This window comes from Penicillium canariense (assembly GCF_028826845.1).
Source record: "Penicillium canariense strain IBT 26290 chromosome Unknown utg000003l_segment0_segment0, whole genome shotgun sequence".
Taxonomy (NCBI): domain Eukaryota; kingdom Fungi; phylum Ascomycota; class Eurotiomycetes; order Eurotiales; family Aspergillaceae; genus Penicillium; species Penicillium canariense.
The window spans coordinates 4112553-4138825 of NW_026622730.1; the positions used below are offsets into that span (position 1 = coordinate 4112553).

Sequence of the window (26273 nt, forward strand, 5' to 3'; positions counted from 1 at the left end):
GTTTGCTAGCATATTCGTCTTGAAAGCTTCTGGGAGGAAACGCTCGCCGATATCGTTCGATCGACATTTCAAATCGAGGGCTATGGATGCACTTGCTTTCTATAGCAGTAGAGCGGTCCAATAGTTCCTAATCGTGTGGACGGAATGACATTGATCTACATAGGTCAAACGAAAGACGTCTGTAGAATTGATAAGAACAGCCTTTTGAGGCAATATTTACCTAGATAATGAGACTCATCACTACTAAGGAAAGTAAGATGCAATCACTCTATGCTTCATTCCCGTTCCTAGTTGAAACCTCCCCTTGTGAAACCTCCTCGCCCATGAATGGAAAACGCAAAACCTCGCCCCGTTCCACCATTCCCTCTAAGTAGGCCGTGATCAGGGGATCAATACTGGCCTGCAAAGCCCGATCGATCCAGTCCTGGAGTGGGCATTCATCAAAAGGAACTTCATAGATCTGTTCCATTCGCTGGCGAAACTCTCCCAGAGAAGTGCGGACACCGCCGGAGTGATGGCGGAATCGAATCGCCGACGAATCTGTCGACAAGTCAAGCAGAGCCAGAGCGTCGCTCACTACCTCCTGCGCGACCTCTTGCACGTCTTTGAAATCAAAGTATCCCTCAACTCGGTCGAAGACGGGGACTGTCTGCATCAGGCGCGAGTAACGGAGGATGGCGTTTAGGGCGTCTGAGTTAGGGGCCTCCGCGCCGACGACCACACAGGGTCGACTGATTTGGATTGGGAGTTGTGGACATGATTTGTCGGCTTTGAGGTTCTCTAGGAACACTTCGCTGGCCCATTTGGATGCCGTGTAGCCTTCACTTCCGTCTTTTGGAGGTGGAGAACGCGAAATAGATGCCGGAGGGTAGGCAGTGCTACCGGAGAGAAGGGTGACGCGATTGGAGGAGAGGTAGAGCAGGGGGGTGGATCGAGGTAGAGCCATGGCGATCAGCTCGTGCGTGGAGTTCAGATTGGCCGTCCGAAGGGAATGAAAGTTGTTTAGGCAGTGACCATTTGAGCCCGCATGAATTATCAAATCCACGTTCGATTGTAGATGTTCATATTCGGGGACTGTAAGGCCCAAACGGCGTGACATCAGGCTTCCATTGTAGTATGCGACCGATTGGGAGGCTGGGATCAATTTCTTGTCGTCATGGAGCACAGCAATGCAGTGCACCTTTCTTATCCTCGATCCTGTGAGCTCAGCCAGAGCTCTTAGAATGACTCCACCAAGAAAAGATGTGGCGCCCGTGAGGAGAATCTCAATCTCATGTTTCTTGGGACTTTTAACATCATTACGATGGGTCGAAACTTGCCTTAGAGCGTCCCGAACAATAGATGGAATTTCTGTCTCGGTGTCCCATGAAATCTCATCCTGTGGCTGGTCGACTTGGCTTTGCTCCTGCTGGACCTGGATTCGAGCAGTCATCTCAGCAAGCGTGCTTGCCTGGTAGAGATCTCTGGTAGAGACTGCAACGTTCATCGACTCTCTTATGGCTCCTTGCAAGCGCATGAGGGCCATTGAGTTTCCCCCAACATGGAAGAAATCGCTTTCGGGACCGATGGATCGATCTGGGCCACCGAGAACCTTTTCCCAGAGTAACCGGAGTTCTCCCTGACCCAATGTCAGTTTGTTTATTGTTCCATTGCTGGAAATAGGTCGGTTCGGTTGACCCGACGTGGCGAGATGCTGAATTGCCTCCCGATTGATCTTCCCAGCGGACGTAAGCGGCAGTGTGTCCATGATGATCAGCTTGGAGGGTTGCATGGTGGTCGGTAAGGGAAGAGACGCGTAGATCAGTAGCTGTTTTGTTTCTGTCTCTGTCAAAGATATTCCAGTTGTTAATGTCGCGTATGCAAGCAGACGGTCTTTGTGCGCCGCTGCAACTACTGTCGACAGTTTGCCGTCAGATCCAGCTAAGATTGTGCCTTCGACCTCCTCCAACTCAATGCGGACGCCATTCAACTTGATCTGAGTGTTGCCGTCCAGGCGGCCCATGAATAGCAAAGATCCGTCTTCGAGCAGACGTCCTTGGTCTCCTGTGCGGTACAAGCGCTTGAAGGGCCACTCTGTAGATGTCGTCGGATCCACGATAAATTTCGCTGCCGTCTGCTCTGGGAGACCGCAATATCCCAGAGCGACACCAGCGCCGCCAATGCAGATCTCGCCTTGCATACCGATGGGCAGGAAATGGCCCTTATTGTCAATGATATGAACCGAGTAGTTTGGCAACGCCTTACCAACAATCATCATTGATCGATGATCTTTCTCACCGGTCATGCTGATATGCATCGATTGGAAGGTGGCTGCAGCTGTGATCTCGGTCGGACCATAACAATTTGTTAGTCTAAGGTGCGGGAGGTCGAGCAGCACAAAGTCGCGACAAAGCTGTTCAGTGACGGGCTCACCACCAAGGCAGGCGTGACGCCAAGCTGTTGCCTTGTTTCTGAGATGCTCGTCACTACCATACCGAAGCCACATCTTATATTCCGATGGAGTCGCAATGGTCAGGGTGACAGCTCCCTGCGACACCAAACGAGCAATTTCGACCGGGTCTCTTCGGGATTCAGACGGCACAATGAGCACTCGACCACCATTCAACAGAGCACTAAGGATCTGGATGATGGACATATCAAATCCCATAGAGCTCTGTTGCAGGGTGGTCTCGCTCTGCAGCCCGAGTACTTGGGTCTTGAGAGAGATGTGATTGATGAAGTTGCTCTGGGTCAAGAAAATGCCCTTCGGGTTTCCAGTCGAGCCACTCGTGAAAAGTAGTACAGAAGCGGAGTCTGTCGGGGTTTGGATGGGAACATCAGATGCTTCTCGTCGATCCTCGCCATCCAATGCAATGACATTCATTCGGTGATCCTCGCTGGCCATTGATGAGATCAAAGCCAGAGCACGATCAGAAGTGGCAGAGTGGTGGATGAGAGCAATGAAGCGAGACGACCGAAGTATAACTCGGTGCCGCTCGTGAGGAAGGCTCACATCCAGTGGGCAGTAAATCCCTCCAATATGCAGAATGGCCAACATAGCTGCGATGAAGTCGGGCGAAGGCTCACATAGCACGCCTACACATGAGCCATCACCACAACCGGCTTCAAGGAGGGTTTGAGCAATGGAGAGAACCTGTGTCTGTAGCTCACTGTAAATCATATCATTTCCTCCACAAGTGATGGCCAAGCTTTCTCCGTGGGACCTCGCAATGGTGACGAATCGCTGAGACAAAGTGGCAGGCCATGTAGCACTGTAATCAATGCGGGGACCTCTGCCTAATATCAGCGATTTCTGCCATGCAGCTGGGTCATGGAGTTGACCATCGTTGGCAGGCATTTTAGGATGAGCTGCAAAGTCGTGAAGTAGGCGCAAGAAAGAATCCAAGAGGACTCCACAGCCGTCTGAGTCATACAGATCACTATTGCAAATGACCTCGATTAGAGCGGATCCATTTTTGGATTCCAACACACCCAGACTAATGTCGAACGGATTTTCGGCGTCCTGGCCGTCGACCATGGTCAGCTCGCAGTCGCCCAGTGATATGTCGCTGATTGCACCCATCCGGTAATTGATGGCAGCTTGGAAGAGCGGCGTGTAGCTTGGGGACCTGGGTGCATTCGAGAGCTCTAGAATCGTGTCGAGCGATACTCCTGAATTGACAAGTCCTGTCAGCACTTTTTTGGAAGCAGTACGGGCGAGATCTGCGAATTTGGATCTCTTCGAGAGCTTGGACCGGATCGGCAACATGTTCATGAAAAATCCGATTATATCAGTGTAGCGCTCGTTGAGACGGTTGGCATCTGCGACACCGATGCAGGTGTCTTCGATATTCGCGTATCGCGCGAGTAGAACCTGAAACGTCGCAAGCGTGAAGTGAAATGGTGTCAGACCTAATTCACGGCAGGTCTTAACAATGGCAGACCATTGAGTCTGTTCTACGCGCGTAGATTTGTAGGATGTAAAATGACCTAGACTTGCTGGACGTCTGGCAAGTCGAGCCATTGGCATGAGTGGGAGGATATCAACTGGTTCGGTGAATTCGTTCTTCCAGAACTGAAGTTTTGCTGTAGTGTAGAGGTCCTCAAATTGGTCCTCCGAAAGCATTCGTTCTTGGGCCACCAAGTCCATGTAGTCGATAGACCTCCGTTGTAATGTACCAGTGCGATATGCTGTGTGTAGATCCCGGAAGAAAATGGAGAGACTGAAAGCGTCCATGATGATGTGGTGATATCCCAAAATGATGGTGTGTTCCTGCTGACCACGCGGAATCACAGTCATCCCCAACATCTGGCCCTTCTCCAAATTCCATTTCTTTGCCTTGAGCTTGTTAAATTCTCGGAGGGCATCAGTTGCGTTCCCTTTCTCCAATTGTACAAAGAGATGTCTAGGTTCAGACATGACTCCTTGTACAAGTTGATTGTCACCTGGCCGCATGTAGAAACAGCTGTGCAATGTATCATGGCCCGTCATCACCACATTCAGCGCATGTCGAAGGCGATGGATTTGCAGGTGACCCGTGACATTGTACACGAAGGTAAGGTTGCAATTCGTTGGGTGGCCGGAGTTGGCAGAAAGGAACCACACTCTCGACTGAGCTGACGAGATGGGACCTTTCCGAGTGATCTCAGGGGGTGGCAGGTCCCCCGCGTCTTTGGCAACTCGTAGTGAAGCTAGATCTTCATCTGCCACGCTCAGACTGACAATGTGGCTGCCAGTGGCAGGCGTGAGAACATCTAGATTATCGCGGCTACTTCCAATTGAGCCATCCTGTTCATTGTCATCGACACCGCTCTTAGAGCCAGTTGAAATGGAATCGTCGTGCTCATCTACGACCACCGCCGACTCTGAGGTCTGTCCCTCATCATTTGTCGGAGTCGACTGCTTATTGGCAAGAATGATTGCCAGCATTTTGTTCGCGGCCTCAACGCAAAGCTCTTCAATGCTGATACCACCCAAGATTTTGACGACGGGGATTTGGACCTCGAGTTCGATCTTGAACCAGTTGCGTATCTCAACTGCAACGAGTGAATCAATGCCTGCGTCCATCAATGACGACTTGGGATCAACGGTTCCAGGCGGAAGCTGCATGATCGACTCCAGTTTGTTGGAAAACGCCACCTGGACCGCCAAGGATGCTTCTTCCTTGGATGTGGCCTCTTGAACCAGATGTTTGACATTCTTCACCGTTGTCTTCTGCCCGACCCCGTCTTGGACCTCCACTGCAGGAGGGTTGAAGTGGGCGAACCGAGGGTTTGCAAAATAGTACGGTTGCTTGTTCGGAGGGACATGTTCCCTGGAAGGGCCCATACCCATTGCGAAATCGAAAGGATCATCACGACCGTTGGGCCGGCTAGCTCTGATTGCTTCCGCAAATGCGTTGTGAATGTCAGACTCACAGAGCGGGCGGAACAGAAGTTTCTCGAGTCGCTCTCGCATGCTCTGATCTTGTCGAGTGACATACCCCACATCGGCGATATAACCAAGATGGATGATGGAGGCAGCTAACCCGCGGGTCCGTCTATTGGCAGCAAGGCTGGCCATGTACAAATTGGCGGCGTGGTAATTAGCTTGGCCGGGATTGCCGATGAGCATCGCACAGGATGACAAGAGAATGAAGAAGTCCAGGTCCTGGTCTCCTAAGACCTCATCAATGATTTGAGACCCGCGAAATTTGGGCTCGAGGGCCGCATTCATTCCTTGCGCATCCATGTCCAGGAAAAGTTTGTCATTGAGAACCATGGCGCCGTTACAAACCCCTGCAAGCTGAGGCATCGTGCTGTTGATTCGGGAGATGACAGACCCAACTGCAGCTCTGCTGGCGATGTTCATCGGCCACACCTGAACCTGAACGTCCGCCCCAAGTGAGCGCGCCTCGATGAGCCAATCTTTGTCCACGCTAGGATTTCTGCTTGTGAGAACAATTGATCTTGCTCCGTTCTGTACTGCCCACTGGCAGAGAGATAGCCCCATAGCGCCCGTCATTCCAATCATGAGGTAGGTCCGATCGGGCCTGAGCATGTGGCGTGGCTGTATAGGTTGCAGGGTGAGTGCAACAGGAGCTGTTGCCTCCCAGTCCACCAGCCCGAGACTTTTCACATTGCTCTTGCTGATGTTCGCGATCCCGTGTACATCGGGATTCAAGCCCTGCAGTTCTGAGATGTCATTCTCGCGAATGAATTCTTGAACCAGGCCATTTGCTTTCGTGAGCAATGGAGCCGTACCGAGTTGATCAATGGCATTCCTGATTAAGGAGCTATCAAGACCAGATATTCGACAGGTAGCTGGAATGCACTGGACCAGAACTTCATTGCTTTGAGACTGCTCGGAACAGTCCAGGAGCACGGCGATGTCAACAGGTAGATCGCGTCTTACTATACGAGCGGACGATCGTGGGTGGATGACGATCCAGTCTTGACGCACGACAGCATTCGACGCTGAGAAATGCAAACGACCTTCGATCGTTTGTGAAATTGCTCGAGCCAGAAGATCGTCTGCATTGTGAACCATCGCGGTCTGATGACTTTGGACGACGCTTGCCAGTGCAAGCGCTATCAAGAACTTTTTCACCAGCACCAGGATTGCCTTGGTCGTAATTGTCTGATCGTCATCAACGAAGTGAAGTTGACTTCTTGAAACCTGGAGGTGTGAACGATTCAGCAAGGACAGGCACATGACGGACTCACCAGAGGACTCGATAGTTCCCGCGGACAAGTAGTAGTTGGGTGCAGCGGATTCGTTGATACGCATCGAGTACTTGACTCGCACTTTGACAAGGTCATTCTCGGAATAAAATCCGGGTTCTTGCACCTCAACTAAAGCTAGGCCGCTTGTGGACGGTTTGATTTCAACAACTTGGTCAGCCAACATTGCGGGTCTTCTGAGCTCTCTCCTGGACGCATTGTAACGATCGTCCAAAGATTTTATGGGCAAGATGCGAGGGACCAGGAGTTGTCCATCCACAGACACGATCTCCGGCTCGTTGATCCATAGGAATGCGTTATCGTTGTGTGCTGACGGGTTTGATGTCAGAGTAAGGCGTACGAATGATTCTAGAACTGTTCGTGCTGTCGTGGCGGGGCTCTCTTTTGATTCCAGATCCAATACTTGCAACGTGAGATGAGGCAGCTCTTGAGAAAGGGTACGAGCAATGCCCATGAACATTGCAGACTCGGGGCTAGCAGAGCGATGGTTCTTTACAACCCAAAGTACTCGACTGGCGTTCGCCATAACAAGTTGCAAATTCTTCCAGCGATGTTCGTCCATTGTCTTGGAGAACAACGGGCTGTCTAACTCTTGCAAACAAATCACGCCCATGCCAGGTGTCAGGTGACAGCCCTCAATTGCGTCAATCGAACTCACAACTCGTGTCCGAGCTCTCCAACTTGGAGGCAAGAGCTTCTGTATCTCCGTCCGGGCTTTGGCGATTGGCAAAGTCGCACCACCGATCAACAGCAACCGACTGTCCGCATCTAGCTGTTTGAGAGCAGTCAGAGGTTCTCGAATCTGCTCGAAGGTGTGATCCAACGCGCGGCTGACAAGTAATGAATTGCAATGTCTCCCACTGTCTTCCAGATCGTCGAACGTCAAGTCCAAGCCTGAAAATCCAGTGTCCAGGAGCAATTGATCCCACTCCAATGCTGAGACACACGGATGGAAGCGTCGTCCTTCGTCATCACCAAGCCACCAACCCGGAAGGCCACCCATAATGAAAGGATGCCGTAAAACATCGGTGTTGGTGATCTCACCAAGAATGAGGTAACCGCCAGGCTTGAGCAGCGATCGTACGTGATTAAGAGTGTTTTTCAGATCGCGGGTAGCGTGAAGCACGTTGACGGCGATGATCACATCGTATCCAGCTTCTGTGAAGCCCTGGTCGACAACGGGCTTCTCGATATCGAGCGCTTTGAATATTATAGGCTTGTCAGACGCTTTTAGCCGCTCATTCGCTTTTTCAAAAAATCCGGTAGAGATGTCGGTAAATGTGTACGAGTCGTAGGCGCTGCCGATTGCTTCCAAGATGCCTTGTGTGGTGCCTCCTGTACCCGCTCCGACTTCGAGTATCTTCGCACGAGGGAACTTAAACGTGATCTTCTGCAACAAACGCTCAATCTCTCGATTGATCGTGACGAAGCCACACCCTTCGACATAGTACCGGCCAAGCATGTTGTTCTCAAGCATGACCTCCAAGAGTTGTGTCTCACCTTTCACGACCTTAGGCAAGTTATTTCCAATTGCAACCACCAACTCCAAGTCAATTTGATCGGGATATTTTTGAAGTAGCGACTGGACGACCTCGAAATCATCTTCAAGCCATTCCTTGTCAATCAAAGCATGCTGTCCCTCTCGTACAAGGTCTAGAATACGCTCGAAAGATTTGATCATGCGTTGATGATGCAATTGACAGTGTTCGCGAGTTACAGCATTGAGTTGGTCTAGACAGTTCCTCAGATAGAAGAAGCATATGCGGTCAATTGTGGTGGCAATTGCACTCTGTTCACTGTCGTGATCGTCGTTTCTTTCCGGCTCTGACAGATCGAGCGATATGTCCGGTCCCCAGGTCGTTTGACAGAAGATTTGGACATCTTCGGACTCCTGGAGTTCGCTGGCAATCTTCAGAGAGAGGCCCTCTACCTCCAAGAATGGTTGGTTTGCGCGATTGTACACGTGCATGTCTCCCTCAATGGAGCGATAATCGCTGTGTGTGACATACGACTCCGTGCCGATCTCTATCGATCCAGTCGTGTTCGTGACAGGTACACATGGATTAACAGTGACCCGCGCGATTCTGACCGGTAGGAAAGCTGAATGCATCAGCGATTTGGCCGGATACGACTTGGCCAGGAATATTGATTGGAACACAACGTCCAAAATGGCGGGATGGACGAGGTACACTTGATCGAGGTTGGACGTATCCCAGACGGCCTGGGTAACGGCATGATTAGACCCGCGATCGATACTACTCATGCCTCTGAAAATGTCCTGATAATTGAGGCCGATCGACTTGAACACGTCATAAGCATCGGCTACCGATACATTCAAGAGATTTGTCGGCGAGGCACGTCGAGGTGGCAAAGATTCCTCCTTGCCATCGCCAAGGTAAACCACAATGCGGCCACTGCAAGCCCGCACTGCTGCTGTGCCAGAGCTGGGCCAATAACAGAAATCGAATTCGGCCTCGATGATGTTACGGTCCTGCGAAGGTTGCACACGAGCGATGTACATAGTTTCGACCGAGTCGGGATGCTTAGGCACAGCGACTGGGTGGCGGACCTCGATATCTCGTGCCTCAAGCAGAGAGATCGGGCGCCCTGCTGCAAGCTGCCTACCGGCTTCAAGTGCGATCGAAACGTAGCCTGCACCAGGCATGAGCACTTCGCCAAGGATCTCGTGACCAGCGAGCCATGTATTTTCGTCGAGAGTCAAGATGTTTCTCCATCGCAGCTCGTGTGCATCATCGTCCAGCATACGGCGACCAAGGAGCCCGCAAGGGCTGTCCTGACCAAGTCGATATCTCTGTGATAGACGAGATTCTCTCCAGAATGTCTGAGTATGATCCCAAGGATAACAAGGGAGGTTCGTTATCACTTCAGGCTGTCCGATTTCCGAGCTGCCAAGGCATGCACGACGAAAGCCGGCGAAATCTACTGATTTCGACCCCATTGTAGACCAATAGAGACCAAGAGCAGATGAGATTGCATCCAAATCATCTTGCCCACGTTTCAAAACACCAGTGTAGTGGGGAGCAGAACTGAAGACTGCCTTCAAGGTATCCTCGCTAGGACTCTTGAGCGCAGGATGAGGGCCAACCTCAACAACCATATCGAACGGTCCTCCATTGGTGATAGCCGATTCAAGAGCCTGAGAAAACAGAACCGTTTGCTCCATGTTCTTGACCCAGTAGTCTCCCTTCAACGGGGACAGATCGCCTTCCAGGATCTCGGTATCACCACGTACACTTGAGCTCCAGACACAATCCTCAATCGGAGCACTGACGGCGATGTCGCAAGCAAGCAATGACTGAAGATAAGTGTCACCGCATTTCTTCATGTGATGCGAGTGATAGGCAGTGTCAACACGTAACGGGCGAGCAAACACGTCTCGAGCTTCGAGTTCCTTCTTCGCAATTGAGATTGCGTCCAAGTCACCCGAGATAGTGACACTAGTGGGAGAGTTGCTTGCAGCGACAGAAATTCTTCCTCGAAAATCACGTCGATTGCAGAACTGCAAGGCTTCGTCGTAAGAGAGGCCGGTAGCAAGCATTCCTCCGGGCTGGCCGTCATCGCCTTTGGCCAAATGAGCATGGAGACCTCGATAGTAAGCAATCTGCATAGCGCCGGTGAGGCTCAACATGCCAGCAGCATAGACTGCAGCTATCTCTCCAGATGAATGGCCGACGACGGCGTGGAATTTCAAGCCGGCTGCTTTCAACACATCCACCAAAGCAATCTGTACCGCAGTACATAGGGGCTGGCTTACAGCCGCCTCTGAAAGGCGGGAAGAAGCGTTGCCTGCTTCGAGTTCTTCACATAGAGACCAGGAGGGGCGATCCGGAAGCGCGTTGAGCACGACTTCGCACTGCTCTATGGATTGACGGAAAAGTGCCACGCGAGAGAAGAGTTCCATGCCCATAGTTGGCCATTGGGCTCCTTGACCAGTGAACACGCCGAGGACACCAGGTGACTCATTACGATCAATCAGTTGCGGCTGGAACCCAATTTGCTCTGGCTGGAGGCTTTGATTTATCTGAACGAATGCAGCCAAGCTGTCTAACAGAGATTGATAACTGCGATTGCTGAAATAGCATCGGACTTTGTGCGTCGTACGTCTGGTCTGCAGCGTCCAGCAGATATCGGGCAGATTCGCCGAAGGATTGGAGATCATGTAAGATAGCAAATCGCGTACCTTATTCAGTAGAGTGGGGCCCGAATGGGCCGAGATCACGAGCGGACCAAGAGCTTGGTCTGCATGGTAACCGCTCTGCGCGACCTGAGGTTTATACTCCTCGATCAGAGCATGTGCATTGGTACCGCCGAAACCGAAGCTGTTGACACTTGCACGTTTCGGACTTCCAGAAATGGTATCAGGCCACGGCAATGATGTGGTGGGTATCTGCAGGGGGCCGTAAAAGGGCCTGACCGAATCACTCAGTTGATTGAACAGCAGATTCGGCGGGAGCGTCTGATTCCTTATCGCGAGGACTGCCTTTAAGACTCCAGCCAAACCCGCACAGCCCTCGGTATGGCCGATGACAGTTTTGACTGAGCCCACAAAGAGGGGAGCGACCTCATCAGAGGTCTCAGTGGGGAAAAAGGCGTCACGAATTGCTCGTGCTTCAATAGGGTCGCCCGCCTGCGTGCCTGTCCCATGGCATTCGAAGAATTGAGGGCGATCGATGAGTGGATCAAGACCAGCTTGTTTGTAGGTTTGGCGGATGAGGGCCGTCTGTGCCGCCGCAGTAGGCATGGTGATGCCGGAACTGTGACCGTCCGAGTTGACACCAGTTGCTCGTACTATTGCTTGGATCGGATCTCCATGCTGTAGCGCTTGACTGAGCGGCTTGAGGATCATGGCAGCTATGCCCTCACCACGAGCATATCCATTGGCGGCCTGGTCCCACATTCGGGAGCGGGACTCGGCAGAAAGCATCGAAAGCTTCGATTCAGTGATGAACATCGCTGGATCGAGTATCAGGTTCACGCCGCCAACGATGGCGCTATCGCAGTCGCCCGAGCGCAAGGAGTGCATTGCCTGGTGGAGAGCGACCAACGAGCTGGAGCAAGCAGTATCGATTGTGACCGAGGGGGCGTGGAGGTCGAAGACGTACGAGACGCGATTTGATAAGATGCTTCGCGCCGTTCCAGTTGCGTTATATTTCGACATGGTCTCCGTGTCTCGATTTTGTATGTCGGTATAATCAGCGTTCATGGCACCAACATGAACGGAAGTTTGTGAGCCATGAACATCTTCCAATGTCCAGCCTGCGGACTCCATAGCCTCGTACACAGTTTCTAGCAGTATTCGTTGCTGTGGATCCATGCTCTCTGCTTCTGGAGGGGATATGCTGAAGAATTTGGCATCGAAGGCTTTGACGTCCTCATCGAGGAGGTAACTTCGATTGGTGACATCTGTGGATCCATGGTTTGTCCCCTGTGCATGATAAAATCGATTGAGGTTCAATCGTGAAGGGGGAAACTCTTGGAGAACATCGTAAGGCGTCTTTAACAAGTTCCACAGCTTCGACGGGGTATTGCTGCCTCCAGGGAAGCGGCAGGCCATGCCAACAATGGCTATGGGATCAGTTTGTGACGAGTTCATCGCGGGCTATTCTTCTCTTTGTCGATTGTTTTGGGAAATTTGCGACTACGAGATCTTGCACCAGGTTCCGGGCACAGAAAACAGAGGTGGTATGGAAAAAACGAAAGCTGAAGGAATATTGAAGGCCAGAGGAAACGTGAACCAACCAGGACTACTTACATTCAATTCATTGATTCCAAGGAACCATTGTGAAGAGGTTTCTTCACTTCCAGGCCTAGTTTTCGGAGCTGAACATATATGTCCGATCATGAATGTGGTTTGAGTCGGGATATCCGGGGCCGGAGATATGTTGACCGATACCTTCAGGTCCGACACCTTTTGCCACAATCCCATCCATCGCAGGCCGCATTCACTTGTCCGATCGACAAGGCAGATTCAAAGGGCAGTATGTAAAAGCGTCATGTTGTCTAAGGGTTCTGTCGGACCAGCACAGCCTATTCAACTTACCTGAATCTTACCTCCTACCTTATCGACTCATTTTCTCTCGAGTTTCCTGGTAATATCCAAGGGGACGAGCAAAGACAATGGCAATCCACATGCCACCCATTGGCCTGCCCAAGTCGCAACGGGCCATCAAGGTCAGTGTAGATGGTGTGGCCACGACAAGCGAAGGTGACCTGCCTCAAGTTGGCGACGAAGAAGTGTTAGTCCGTGTGGTCTGCGTGGCCCTCAACCCGGTCGACAGCAAATCGGTCGAAATGTCGCCTACAAATGGAGCGACGGTGGGCTGTGATTTCGCCGGAGAGGTCGTGCAGATGGGCAAGGCCGTATCAACCGTCACATTGGGAGCACGGGTCTGTGGATGCGTCTTCGGTAACAATCCAATGAGGCCTGATAACGGAGCGTTTGCAGAGTACGTCGCGGTCCCCGCGCGGCTGGTGCTGGTGGTTCCACCCACCATACCATACCAGAGTGCGGCCACGCTCGGTGTTGGTCTTGCGACGGTCGGACTGGCGCTGTATCAGGAGATGAGGCTGAAGTGCACGCCTTCAGCACCAGCGAAGAAAGGATTCCCAGTGCTCGTGTCAGGAGCGGGGACAGCGACAGGCGCGTTGGCCACTCAAATCCTCACGCTGTAAGCAGATGCCCCGCCCAGCAGAGCCCCACGCAACACCAGAAACTTTTAGCTACTCACCCGGTATGAAACCTACCGGTAACCCGTGATACTGACATCGATCGTCGTCTCAGATCTGGTTTGCAGCCCATCGTGACCAGCTCGCCGGGCAGTTTCGACCGGCTGCGTCGTTTGGGGGCCGTGGCGACGTTCGACTATCAGTCTCCCACGTGCGGCAGCGACATTCGCGAATACACGGCCAATGAGTTAGGATGTGCTCTGGATTGCCACGCTGACTCGGGTTCCATGACCATTTGCTACAATGCGATCGGTTCGGATGGTGGCAGATACGTAGCATTGAACCCGTTCCCTCTTCGCGTGCATCGACGACGTAGCGTGCAGCCAGGATGGGTTTTCATGTTCACCCAATTCGATCAAACGATCCCCTGGAAGCGACCATACTACCGGGATGAAAGACCGCAGGACTACCGGTTTGCCACAGGCTGGTACGAAGAAATGCAAGAATTATTGGAGGCTGGCACACTCGTGCCCGGTCCCTACATCGAACAGACCGGGGGACTTGACGCCATTGTCCGCGGGCTGGAAGCAATGGGCAGGGGTGAAATTCGGGGACGAAAGTGGGTTTATGCCATTGGGAAAGAATAGCATCTACATACATACAGTAAAATTGGGTGCTCGAGTCGAGCCAACAAGAGACTTTCATGTACCTGACGAGTCATGTGAGGGAAATGCGAGGTGCCGTCACAGCCGGATTTGGCCCGAAATGACGCAACAAAATAATGGGAAAGACGTATCATGTTTATAAACTCTCTTGCATGCGCTCATGTATCTAGGATTGGTGACGGATCCTGCCCTGCAGTCGGCAAGCTCAACATATGGCCATAGTCGTCACCAGCGTCAGCTAATGAACATTCCCATCATGTCCCATCAGGCAGCACCCATTCTGGCAGGGGGCCTGAATCCCACGCAGTATTTAGCAGGTCAAAGCACCCAGTGGTCGACTCCAGGATCGGATCGAGTACCTGATGATCAAGCATGCGCGTTTTCAAGGTATTGAAGTTCTCCGACAAACACCTGTGGAAGGCGTCAAGAATGGCATCGTCTGCGGGTTGTCCTGCTTGAGCTGCGTCGATTTGTGCTGTCAGCCCGGCAAACAGCATCGACACCTGAATGTCGGGCTGGCCTTGCGATATGCGTCGTGAGATCAATTCTATGTTTTCATCCAAGATCTTGCGAAGTGGTTGTCGATTCATAGCACTGGATATGGGTGTGAGAGCCGACACCTCGTTTTCTAGCATGTCCGAAAGCTCTGCCGAGACAACGAGAATGGCCAAATTCAAGGAGCTAGACATGACACCCGAGCCGATAATCATGACACGTACATAATCGTCTTCGTCCGGACCCGTTGGATGATCCAGTAAGGAAAGCGCCACTTCCAAGCTGACCTTCCGCGAGAAGTATAGCGTTGGATCCGTACTAGCCTTGAGTGCAAATGGAACGTGTAACGCTAGCAGGTAGCGATACATAAACATGTTTAAAAGCCGCACCGGGAATTTCTGTGATTGTGCCTTGTTGTTGCCAACATTGAGCCGTGCCTGCGTTGATCTACAGTGAGCGCTTAATCGCGAGCTCAGCTGTAGAAGTCGTTGGTAAGGGATCTCACGCCGAGGGCAATTCACCATCCTTGCAATCTCGAGGCGCACCGGGAAGGACTCCATGAGAAATATCTGAATGGATGTGTGACTTAGGTCATCTAGCGGCTTTGACGTCGGCTCTGTCTCCGTATTTTGATCGAAACTTTCGTCCGGTACATTCAGAGGAAGCTCGAAGTCGACGCCATCCATCGGAATCAATGGCACTGCCCCGACCTCGATGCTGAACTGCAGCGAGATCTCAAGCACAGTGGACCATAGCCGTCTACGAAGCTCCTGCTCGTAGAAACTCATCTGTGGCAACATCTTCGGACTTATATGTAGGCCGATCCGCATCGCTACCCGCATCAGACTTTCCACCGACAAGCCGACCAAATCAGCACCCGAGTGGTAAGGACTGACAAGCCGGGCCATCATGAGAAGGCAAAAGTTCTGCACACCAGTGAGTCCGGTCCAGCGGTCCCCACCATTGGACAACAATCTGGACTCTGCAGCATGGATCCAGACCGACTCGTTACAGCTGTCTCTCAGCTTCGGCGAGAATAACGCTCCAATCGATATCACTAGGAGTAATTGAAGCTGGAAGTCCTCCGATGAGGCCAGTGGTCTCTCCCAGAAACCTTGGCATTCGTGAAGAAACAATGGAACGTGTAACACGCGTAACACTGACTCGAAGGTCCGCAAATATGCTTGAATAAGTTGATCGGTGATGGCTTGAGGAGGAATCAAATCTTTCAGATTGGTGACCAGCAGTTGCGGGATCGAATTTTGTGATCGTCTTGTTTCCGTCAGTTCCCTGCATTGCCTGTACAGATTTCCTCCGGGCTCTTTCTCGACAGCACGTTGTAATGTATGAACTTTGCGAAACTGTTCCACACCATGGGTCAGTAATGTATGCGTTGACTCTTGAGCACGGCTTTCGCTTACGTGAACAGCGCTGTTTATCCAGTGGCTTGGTCCAAAGAAGCGAGAATCCAAAAATATGCCGCGGATCGGAAGAACTCCTGAGCCGTCCTCACTTGATGAGCTGCCATTTGAGCAAATACCCTTATGCGTGATCTCGGTAGGTGTTGATACTACTGAGTCGGGTCTTGGGGGTTCAAAGCCAGTTCGAAAGACTGGGCTCACGCCTTCGGATGACGGCACATCTTCACAGTAGGTATGCGAGTCCTCCTTCTCTCGCCTTGAGGATTGGTGGACATGTTCAGAATTGGTCCGTTTGCGTTTCAAATGACGTTGCACAGAGCATTCGTCGTCATCGATCTGTATGTAGACGCAGTACTCGGACTTGGAGCGGACGCATTGGTTGCAGGGGGCTTCGCGGTTGCACCTATCTTTTAGTCAGCATTGACACTTCGATCGCCTGGTATGCTGGGACACCTGGGGTGAGCAACCTAATCTTTTTTCGTCGACAAGGCTCACATGCCAAGGTTGGTCGTCGACGACGGCTGGACGTGACTGAGGTTTCGTTTGCAATAGCCATCACTGAGGCGAAATTGTCGTGTAGACATTGTGCCTCACGGCTTGCGCCAACAGCCAAGAGATGTATGTTTCATAACGCATCCTTCGACATCGTTACACAAAGGTCTTTAGCCTCACAGCGAGGAACCATCAGAAGCTCACGAAATACAACATTGGAGCTGCCCCACAGGCTTTCACCATCCTTCTAGCCCCTTAGGGCTTAGTATTGCCGAATCCTACGACTCGTAGGATGCTTTGGCGAGGTCATTGGTTTTGGTAATGGGGACATGCATGTGCTTCCTCATTGCAACGAATAGCGTATGGAAACGCAGAATGGATCCGCGACGCGAGCTCTTGTCAACAAAAGCGGGATCCGACGGCGCCCGGTCTAGCGGCAGTAAGGGCCCCAAACGGCATGACGGGCCGACGACTAAGGAATCCTTCTCGCATCCCCGCTAGAAACAAGGATACAGACTTAAGTGCCCATAAGTCTATGGAAGCGTCGTCAGCAGCTAACGTAATGTAATTCCAAAGCGAGCGGGACACCCGGTCGGCCGAGTCGGTAGAAAATGTCGACAGACAAAGTGGGGGTCTTCAACTCCCAGATTTATTTTCAACTCCCAGAGTTTCTCATTCCACTCCCCTCGGTGCGGAATATGATTATATAATTTCGACCGCTTTAGATAAGCATACAATCATTGGTCTATCTGAAATTCGTTCCCAACTTTATTTTTTTTGTCACTTTAATAATTTTCCCCTTAGGTAAGACCTCTTTTTCACAGTCAAAATGTCACAAGACCTTATTAGTGCCTTACACCGCCCCCCCCCCCAAGTTCTATCTGTCGAGCGGAAAGGAGTGGTCAAATACCACTAAGACTCTTTTGGGATAGGGTATTCATCGTCCACCCAATTCCCCGAGTATTCGTATGGTATTCGGGTTAGACTCGGAGTATGGCGACGGGCAGAGACCAAAGGTTGTCGACTCGGAGGTCTCTTTCGATGAAGTGAGTGCAGCTCCGTGAGGTACTTATGGTCAAATATCATCCCCGATACTCTACTCTCGAATCTCGGACTTAAACTCGGGACCTTAACGCAACCATAGCTGAATGTAATGTCGGTCGGGTTGCTCGGATAGATAACTGTACCTATTGTAGTGGGGAGACCCGATCACTACTACGGATTACCATACTGTTACAGGTCACATTCCGTCCCGTAAGGAGAAGGTCATATTAATACGGGTTTAGCACTAGCTGGAGAATACACACACTTAACGTATTCCACATGCGAGCGGCGCAGTCCAAAACACATAGTAAATGCGATAAATTACAACTTGATATCTCAATAACGGTGGTCTATAGGGGCTTTTCCTTATGAGCTGATGTATTTTGGGTGTTATCTAGCCTCTCTAGAGAGTTTAGAAAATATGTATAACTTTGTGATTGCGATATATATATTTCAAGCTTTTTGCAATGTAATTATCGGTAATATTTGAAATGATAATATTATTGCTTTCTGCTTGGCTTAAAATTGATATAGATTGTCAAAAAGTCTTATTGATAGCTATCGAAAATGGATGAAATTAAATAACAACGTGGTTGTTGAAATATAAGTGAAGAAAATATCGCATTTACTATGTGTTTTGGACTGCGCCGCTCGCATGTGGAATACGTTACACATCTCTCACTCTTGACCTTTGTCGAGGGATCCACTACTCTCCGAGGGCGACCTTCGGTCGTGGTGGGTTTTGCTGAGTATATCCGATTCGTGCGTCGTCAGAGCGTACAGCCAACGAGCGTTCCCCTCTTCACTATGTAGTATTCATGATACACCGATAATAAGTTAGTTACTTATTACTAATATTATATATATCGATTCTGATTATAGTATTGTCTATATAGGCGTTGTAGATGTCTATATATTCTACTTGGTACGATTAGCCTCCTATATCTTCACTATCTTATTCTTATTGATAACTAGAGAGAATCACCTAGATTAAATTATAAGGTGTCTTTAAGTATTTAATATATATAGATATAATCTATGAATTATTTTAACAAGTATATATTAAAGAGCTAATGATCTTAATAGTCATGAAATCAATTTCCGGACTCTCTAAATCTATATATATCGTCTGTTCGTTTACAGAGATTGATCCAAATATAAGACTAAAATCTCTGTATTTACACAGAAGGGATTCTGCTATACCGCCGCAAGATCGTGTTTATATCACGCGTATGCCGATTTATGTTTCTCTGCCTCCACGCCAGTCTCCTCTTCTTCACCAGATGTTGTAATTACAGCAGGCTGCTGCGCCCAGTGCCCTTGCCTAGGCATCAAGCTTTTGTGAGGGGATTCCAACCAGAAACTCTACCCCTCAGCCACACCAAAAAGATTGTCGCGACCATGAAGTTCACGCCACTGAACAAGGCCGCAAAGCGGAAAGAGCCTCCATCTGTCTCTGCAATTGCACCAGCAATCGGAGGGCTCGTAAGGGCACCAATGCCTGCGATAGCAAGAGCCAACCCGATTCGAAAGCCGATCTCCTGAGGTGGGTAGAGAGTCATCACAAGGGGCGGTGTCAAGCCAATGGTGGTGCCAGATCCGATACCAAACAAAGCGGCGAAGACAATGTTGGCCGCGTTACTGCGACTAGGCAACCACAAGGCTAGAGTGATGACACCAGTGAAAAGGAGCATGATGATAAGCACATTGAAACGGCCGTACTTGTCGGCAAGGCCATTAGGAATCGTTCGTCCAAAAAAGCTCGCTCCGTTCATGATGGGAATCAGATTGTAGGCCATAGTCATTGAAATTCCGTTATGCATAGCAGACAGGACAAGGTAGTCGAAAGGGACAAACAATCCCCCTAAACCCTGGTTAGCTGTGTTGCGATGAAACATAATGATAGGCGGCTCACAGTAAAGGAAAAAGCAGAACGTCAACAAGATCAAGAAGTTGAATTCCGTGAAAGGCCGAAGGTAGTTCGCAAGGTTGAACTCCTTGCGAGTGTGAGGCAAGTTGGAGGAGATGGTGAGCATGGCAATAGCCCAGAGCCCAAGGATCAAGAAAGCGCAGATTCGCATCGTCCATGCAAAGCCGACCTCCGAAAGGAGGTTGTTGACCATGAGGGGAAAGATTATACCACCCAGACTCGAGCCTGCAACGGTCAATCCTCCTGCCAAAGCGCGGCGCTTTCTGAAGTAAGTCATAGGCTGTGAAGCTTGTCAGAAGACAAGCGCGATAAGTTCCAAGAGTGATCACACAAACCGAAGTCATTGCCGGAGTGAAAATGAGCGATGTGCCGATTCCTGAGCAAATCGACTGTGCCAAGTATAATTGGTAGTATTTGCTTGACAAGCTGGTCATCATGAGGCCAAACACATGCATCAATCCACCGATACAGATCGGCAATCGTGGTCCATAGTTGTCGAATAGATATCCAGACAACGGTGACATGAACAGCATGAAGAAAACTAGATTGAAATGAGCTTGTTGTTTCACGGCCGGTTGGGGAAGAAGGCTCTCACATTCGGACGAAGTGATCCAGGACACCTCCGAGCTGCTATAGGTCTTCAACTGGTTGGTCTGGTATTCAGCTTGGAACAGAGCAATGCAATTGACCCATCCAAATGAGATGAAAAGACCCAAGGAGCCTCCGAGTAGCGATAGGAAGGCTTTTGTGCCTCCTTCAGGTGCTGCTGGTGGGCCAGATGCTTGAGGCTTGGGCTCCGCTGGACTCGATGGACTTGAAGAGGTTGGACTGCCCTTCTCGAGCTCATCGGTGCGGTCGTCGTGCATAGTTGCTGTGGGGTGCTTGATAGGGCGCGCAAAAGATAGTTGTGCTTGTGACGTCGATTGGAATAACGAGTCCGAACCTAAAGAATATGGCCAGTGCTATATACCTCTGGCACGAGGCCAAGTTCTGCGTATGAAAGGAGGTCAGACATACATGCTGTCGCTAGCAATTCCCGACGTCGAGTAAAAGATCGGACGTCCGATGCTGTTCGTTGGTGATGTACGCAAAGGCGCTGCTGCACACCCGAGGCCGAGTCCGCGGCCGAGCTATTCAAAAGGAAAGCCGACCCCGATCGGCCTCGGAGTTCCGGACTCGGCTTGGATGTTTTTACCTATAAACATTCGTCGTCCACCTGCGAGGTTTTAAGGAATCATTCAACAACAAATCATGGACTATCCTACTCGCCGATTCAGTCGATTTCATGCCAGACAAGTCTTTGCTCGAGCCAACTTTCCGTTGCGAGCATACGGACCCAGAAGAGGGATGGCGCTTCTCAAGATCGGTCTGTTCGGCACTGTTGGCTACTTCGTCGCGAAGAAGCTTCTTCAGTAAGTCGGTACTCCCAAGACACTATGGTCAAGTCGAGAATTATCAACTGACGTCTATCAGAGACTCGAATGAGCCACTTCAAAATCCTCAACAATGTGCATCGTGCGGACATGAGCGGCAGCAAGAATCCAGGCAGCAACCGACGAACGTTCCACGGACGCCATACCATTAGCATTTTGCAGTCATCAGCCATGATGCCAGTCAGCCTCAACAATCAGCCCTTTCCTAGGTTCAGTAGTCAACAGGCATACCTCGACGGTTCGGGCGGTGGTGACGGAAGCTATGGATACAAGACGTTGGGGTGGGCTTCGACTTACTCAAGATCTATAAGGCAAATTGGGACTGTTAGGTATAGTTCAAAACCTATTATTCTAGCCCTTTCTTTTCATAGAAGATAGAGGAAGAAGAGAGTACTCTAATAACTATTTTTATCTTACCTCCTGACGAAGATATTCAACTTTGAAGATTGTCGTCCTTATGGTCCGAAATTCCCAAAAAGTATTAGCGTATATCCATGTGGTCGAAAACTCCCAGACAGGTTAGTGTTGTAGTCGAAAATTCTCAGATTAGACTCTATATAGGGAATACAGGGTAAATAGTGATTTCCATTTCTCTGGATTCTTTGGCCTATTCTGAGTACAATGGTACTCTCTCCTAAATATAGTCAGGCCCGTCCCCGGGGGGGGGGATCATAGTTAAGGAGTGGGTCTAGGGGGGGGGGGACGAGTCTAATACGTCCCGTCCCCCTAACTACCCTAAATATTGATCTTTTTTGGTCGCTCTTTTTTAATCTTTTAATAGTAGAGCCTAACGGACCTAAATATGAAAAAATATCCTAATATTGCTATAGGGAAGAGGCTAATCTAGGCGTATTGGGGTTAGATGAATTATTTTTTGATGGGGGATGCCAAGACCTCTAGGTACGGATAGGCTATCCCTTTTTTGGCTAGCCTTTCTAAACCTATATTATTAGCCTTAGAGATCTGGCTCTCTAGGGGACTTAGCTTAGTAGCTAGGGTAGTAAGGGTTTACTAATAACTATCTCTTGAGGTAAGATATTACTATATACTAAGCTATACTAGGTAAAACTATAGATTCTCTATACTAATAAAATATTTTAATTTAATTTAGATTACTAGTCCTTCTATAATATCTACTATAGAGCAGCACAAGCTTATTAGCCTTAGCCTATCTAGGTAGGCCCTATCTCTATCTAGGTCTACCCTAGTCTACCCTAGTCTATCTAGTCTATCTAGCCTAGGTAGATATAGGCTAGTCTTAGTAGATATAGTCTGGTTAGTCTAGTATAGGTAGATATAGTCTAGTCTAGGTAGCCTAGGTAGATGTAGTCCTGTCTAGATAGTCGTGGTCTGGTCTGTCTGGTGTAGGTGGTCGTGGTCTGGTCTAGGTGACCGAGGTGGATGTGGTCCGGTCTGTCTGGCGTAGGTAGACGTGATCTGGCCTAGGTGGTCGTGGTCCGGTCTGTCTGGTGTAGGTGGACGTGGTCCGGTCTGTCTGGTGTAGGTGGACGTGGTCCGGTCTGTCTGGTGTAGGTGGTCGTGGTCTGGTCTAGGTGACCGAGGTAGACGTGGTCCGGTCTGTCTGGTGTAGGTGGTCGTGGTCTGGTCTAGGTGACTGAGGTGGACGTGGTCCGGTCTGTCTGGCGTAGGTGGACGTGGTCTGGTCTAGGTGACCGAGGTAGACGTGGTCCGGTCTGTCTGGTGTAGGTGGTCGTGGTCTGGTCTAGGTGACCGAGGTAGACGTGGTCCGGTCTGTCTGGTGTAGGTGGTCGTGGTCTGGTCTAGGTGACTGAGGTGGACGTGGTCCGGTCTGTCTGGCGTAGGTGGACGTGGTCTAGTCTAGGTGAACGTGGTCTGGCCTGTCTGGCGTAGGTGGATGTGGTCTGGCCTGTCTGGCGTAGGTGGTCGTGGTCTGGTCTGTCTGGTGTAGGTGGTCGTGGTCTGGTCTAGGTGACCTAGGTGGTCGTGGTCCGGTCTGTCTGGTGTAGGTGGTCGTGGTCTGGTCTAGGTGACTGAGGTGGACGTGGTCCGGTCTGTCTGGCGTAGGTGGACGTGGTCCGGTCTGTCTGGCGTAGGTGGACGTGGTCTAGTCTAAGGTGGTCGTGGTCCGGTCTGTCTGGCGTAGGTGGATGTGGTCTGGCCTGTCTGGCGTAGGTGGACGTGGTCCGGTCTGTCTGGCGTAGGTGGACGTGGTCTAGTCTAAGGTGGTCGTGGTCCGGTCTGTCTGGCGTAGGTGGATGTGGTCTGGCCTGTCTGGCGTAGGTGGACGTGGTCCGGTCTGTCTGGTGTAGGTGGTCGTGGTCTGGTCTAGGTGGATGTGGTCTGGCCTGTCTGGCGTAGGTGGACGTGGTCCGGTCTGTCTGGTGTAGGTGGTCGTGGTCTGGTCTAGGTGGACGTGGTCTGGTCTGTCTGGTGTAGGTGGTCGTGGTCTGGTCTAGGTGACCGAGGTGGATGTGGTCCGGTCTGTCTGGCGTAGGTAGACGTGATCTGGCCTAGGTGGTCGTGGTCCGGTCTGTCTGGTGTAGGTGGACGTGGTCCGGTCTGTCTGGCGTAGGTGGACGTGGTCCGGTCTGTCTGGCGTAGGTGGACGTGGTCTAGTCTAAGGTGGTCGTGGTCCGGTCTGTCTGGCGTAGGTGGATGTGGTCTGGCCTGTCTGGCGTAGGTGGACGTGGTCCGGTCTGTCTGGTGTAGGTGGTCGTGGTCTGGTCTAGGTGACTGAGGTGGACGTGGTCCGGTCTGTCTGGCGTAGGTGGACGTGGTCTAGTCTAGGTGAACGTGGTCTGGCCTGTCTGGCGTAGGTGGACGTGGTCCGGTCTGTCTGGTGTAGGTGGTCGTGGTCTAGTCTAGGTGGACGTGGTCTGGCCTGTCTGGCGTAGGTGGACGTGGTCCGGTCTGTCTGGTGTAGGTGGACGTGATCTGGCCTAGGTGGTCGTGGTCCGGTCTGTCTGGCGTAGGTGGACGTGGTCTATCTAGGTAGACGTAGTCTAGTCTAGCTAGATGTGGTCTGGTCTATCTAGCCTAGATAGATGTAGTCTGGTATTCAAAAATATATATTTTGAAAGATAGTGCCTAGCTTTGAACCGCTGTCTTCCCCTAAAGATGCCTAGGGCTACCTATTAGCTACTAGACTACCTATATATATATATTACTAGGAAGCTTATTACTTTACTTATAGTATATATTATAGAGGCTATAAAGGTTTGTCTATATAGGTCTGCCCTGGTCTATCTAGGCCTGCCCTAGTCTGCCCTAGTCTGGCTAGTTGGCCTATAGGCCCTGGTCTATCTAGGTCTGCCCTGGTCTACCTAGGCCTGCCCTGGTCTACCTAGGTGTGCCCTACTCTAGGTAGCTAGCTAAGGGCCCTGGAGCTACCGGGGTCTGCCCTAGTCTGGTTAGGTCTGCCCTAGTCTAGCTAGTTAGGCTAAGGGCCCTGGGTCTATCTAGGTATGTCCTGGTCTGGCTAGTGAGCCTATGGGCCCTAGGTCTATCTGTGTGTGCCCTGGTCTATCTAGGTATACCCTGGTCTGGCTAGTGAGCCTAAGGGTACTGGGTCTACCCGGGTCTGCCCTAGTCTGGCTAGGTGTGCCCTGGTCTGGCTAGGTCTGCCCTGGTCTGGCTAGTGAGCCTAAGGGTACTGGGTCTACCCGGGTCTGCCCTAGTCTATCTAGGTCTACTCTGGTCTGGCTAGGTCTGCCCTGGTCTGGCTAGTGAGCCTAAGGGTACTGGGTCTACCCGGGTCTGCCCTAGTCTATCTAGGTCTACTCTGGTCTGGCTAGGTCTGCCCTGGTCTGGCTAGGTCTGCCCGGGTCTGCCCTAGTCTGGCTAGGTCTGCCCGGGTCTGCCCTAGTCTGGCTAGGTCTACCCTGGTCTATCTAGGTGTGCCCTGGTCTATCTAGGTGTGCCCTGGTCTGGCTAGGTCTGCCCTGGTCTATCTAGGTCTGCCCTAGTCTATCTAGTTGGTCTACCCTATTCTTCTTATGGTTAAAACCCTATATTAACTTAACAATATCAACCATTTAGGCTTATTAGGCCTACTAACACTAACTAGAACTAGCTAAATAACCCTCAAGCTTTAACCCTAAGTAAACCTATGCTTCTGCCAATCACTTAAGGCAAAATTATAGAAAACTAGTGCTCCCCCAATTACCTCAGTATCAAATTTCCACTCAGGCTTTTCAAAAGCCGCCACCGTTACTGCCTTAGGCAGCCACTCATCTTCTATATAGCTCTTTCCTCTAGCCTTCCCTTCTAGAACTATCTCAACACATATACCCCAAAATATTGTGAGTAGCCAGACAGAAAAACACCCCTGGCTGTCCTGAGGCAGCAATCCACCTCTGCAGATCTTTGTTGGTAGATAGCAGCTAAAGCAGCAGCTATCTGCCCTAGGATCTATAGAGCTATCTAGCTCTTTAGCTCTCACTGATCTAGCCTCAAAAAACTGGCAGCTTTCTAGTGCGTGGGCTGAATACTGACGCCTTGATATCTTAGGCCCACTCTCAGCTATAGGGTTAGTTTAAATATTAGTCTAGTATCTTATAGTTAGGGGTATAGGCTAAATAGCTTACCTAAATATAGTCGGGCCCGTAGCCCCCCCCGGCTACCATAGTTAAGGAAGTGGGTCCAGGGGGGGGGGGGCTACGGGAAAAACACGTAGCCCCCCCCCCTAACTACCCTAAATATTGATATTTCTTGGTCGCTTTTTTTTGATCTTTTAATAATAGAGCCTAATCGACCTAGATATCAAAAAATATTCTAATATTTCTATCTAGAAGGGGCTAATCTAGGAGTGTTGGGGTTAGAGGAATTATTTTTTGATGGGGGATGCCAAGACTTCTGGGTACGGATAGGCTATCCCTTTTTTAGCTAGCTTTTCTAAACCTATATTATTAGCCTTAGAGATCTGGCTATCTAGGGGACTTAGCTTAGTAGCTAGGGTAGTAAGGGTTTACTAATAACTATCTCTCGAGGTAAGATATTACTATATACTAAGCTATACTAGGTAAAACTATAGATTCTCTATACTAATAAAATATTTTAATTTAATTCAGATTACTAGTCCTTCTATAATATCTACTATAGAGTAGTACGAGCTTATTAGCCTTAGCCTATCTAGGTAGGCCCTATCTCTATCTAGGTCTCTAGGTCTACCCTAGTCTACCCTAAGTAATTTAGTAGCTAGGATAGGGAGTTATTAGCTAAGAAAGGTCTAACCCGTTCTAGTAAGGTAGTTTATCTATATCGTAGGGCTTAGAACCGTAACCGCTGAAGGGTTTAGCTTAGTAAGGTAGTAGTTAGTATCTTTATAAGTTAGAGGGTAGAACCGCTAACCGCTTTAGGGTTTAGGGTTTAGGGTTTAGGGTTAGGGTTAGGGTTTAGGGTTTAGGGTTTAGGGTTTTAGGGT

General features: G+C 50.4%; 5 protein-coding genes across 5 annotated transcripts; 2 read left to right on the top strand and 3 right to left on the bottom strand.

Annotated features, from left to right (window-relative positions):
• Positions 1-268: 268 nt before the first annotated feature.
• Positions 269-12316, bottom strand: N7482_006361 (PKS-NRPS protein; the record flags this gene model as incomplete). Its single annotated transcript, XM_056688486.1, has 1 exon — positions 269-12316. The coding sequence occupies one exon, from the start codon at positions 12314-12316 to the stop codon at positions 269-271; it is 12048 nt and encodes a 4015-aa protein (XP_056544041.1).
• A 524-nt stretch (positions 12317-12840) lies between these two features.
• N7482_006362 (zinc-binding alcohol dehydrogenase family protein) lies at positions 12841-14036 on the top strand (the record flags this gene model as incomplete). Its single annotated transcript, XM_056688487.1, has 2 exons — positions 12841-13391; positions 13505-14036. The coding sequence occupies 2 exons, from the start codon at positions 12841-12843 to the stop codon at positions 14034-14036; spliced, it is 1083 nt and encodes a 360-aa protein (XP_056544042.1).
• Positions 14037-14308: 272 nt separating this feature from the next.
• N7482_006363 (fungal specific transcription factor domain-containing protein) lies at positions 14309-16554 on the bottom strand (the record flags this gene model as incomplete). Its single annotated transcript, XM_056688488.1, has 2 exons — positions 14309-16373; positions 16466-16554. 2 exons carry the CDS (start codon positions 16552-16554, stop codon positions 14309-14311), a joined length of 2154 nt encoding a protein of 717 aa, XP_056544043.1.
• Positions 16555-18837: 2283 nt separating this feature from the next.
• N7482_006364 (MCT family MFS transporter) lies at positions 18838-20302 on the bottom strand (the record flags this gene model as incomplete). The annotated part of the gene is made up of 3 exons (XM_056688489.1): positions 18838-19370; positions 19422-19716; positions 19772-20302. 3 exons carry the CDS (start codon positions 20300-20302, stop codon positions 18838-18840), a joined length of 1359 nt encoding a protein of 452 aa, XP_056544044.1.
• Positions 20303-20693: 391 nt separating this feature from the next.
• N7482_006365 (uncharacterized protein) lies at positions 20694-21092 on the top strand. The gene is made up of 2 exons (XM_056688490.1): positions 20694-20848; positions 20910-21092. Exons 1-2 carry the CDS (start codon positions 20784-20786, stop codon positions 21019-21021), a joined length of 177 nt encoding a protein of 58 aa, XP_056544045.1. The 5' UTR covers positions 20694-20783; the 3' UTR covers positions 21022-21092.
• Positions 21093-26273: the final 5181 nt, after the last annotated feature.

Coding starts and splice junctions, on each gene's coding strand:
- N7482_006365 (XM_056688490.1), top strand. CDS start 20,784: ATGGCGCTTCTCAAGATCGGTCTGTTCGGCACTGTTGGCTACTTCGTC. Junction 20,849..20,909: donor GTCGCGAAGAAGCTTCTTCA/GTAAGTCGGTAC, acceptor GACGTCTATCAG/AGACTCGAATGAGCCACTTC.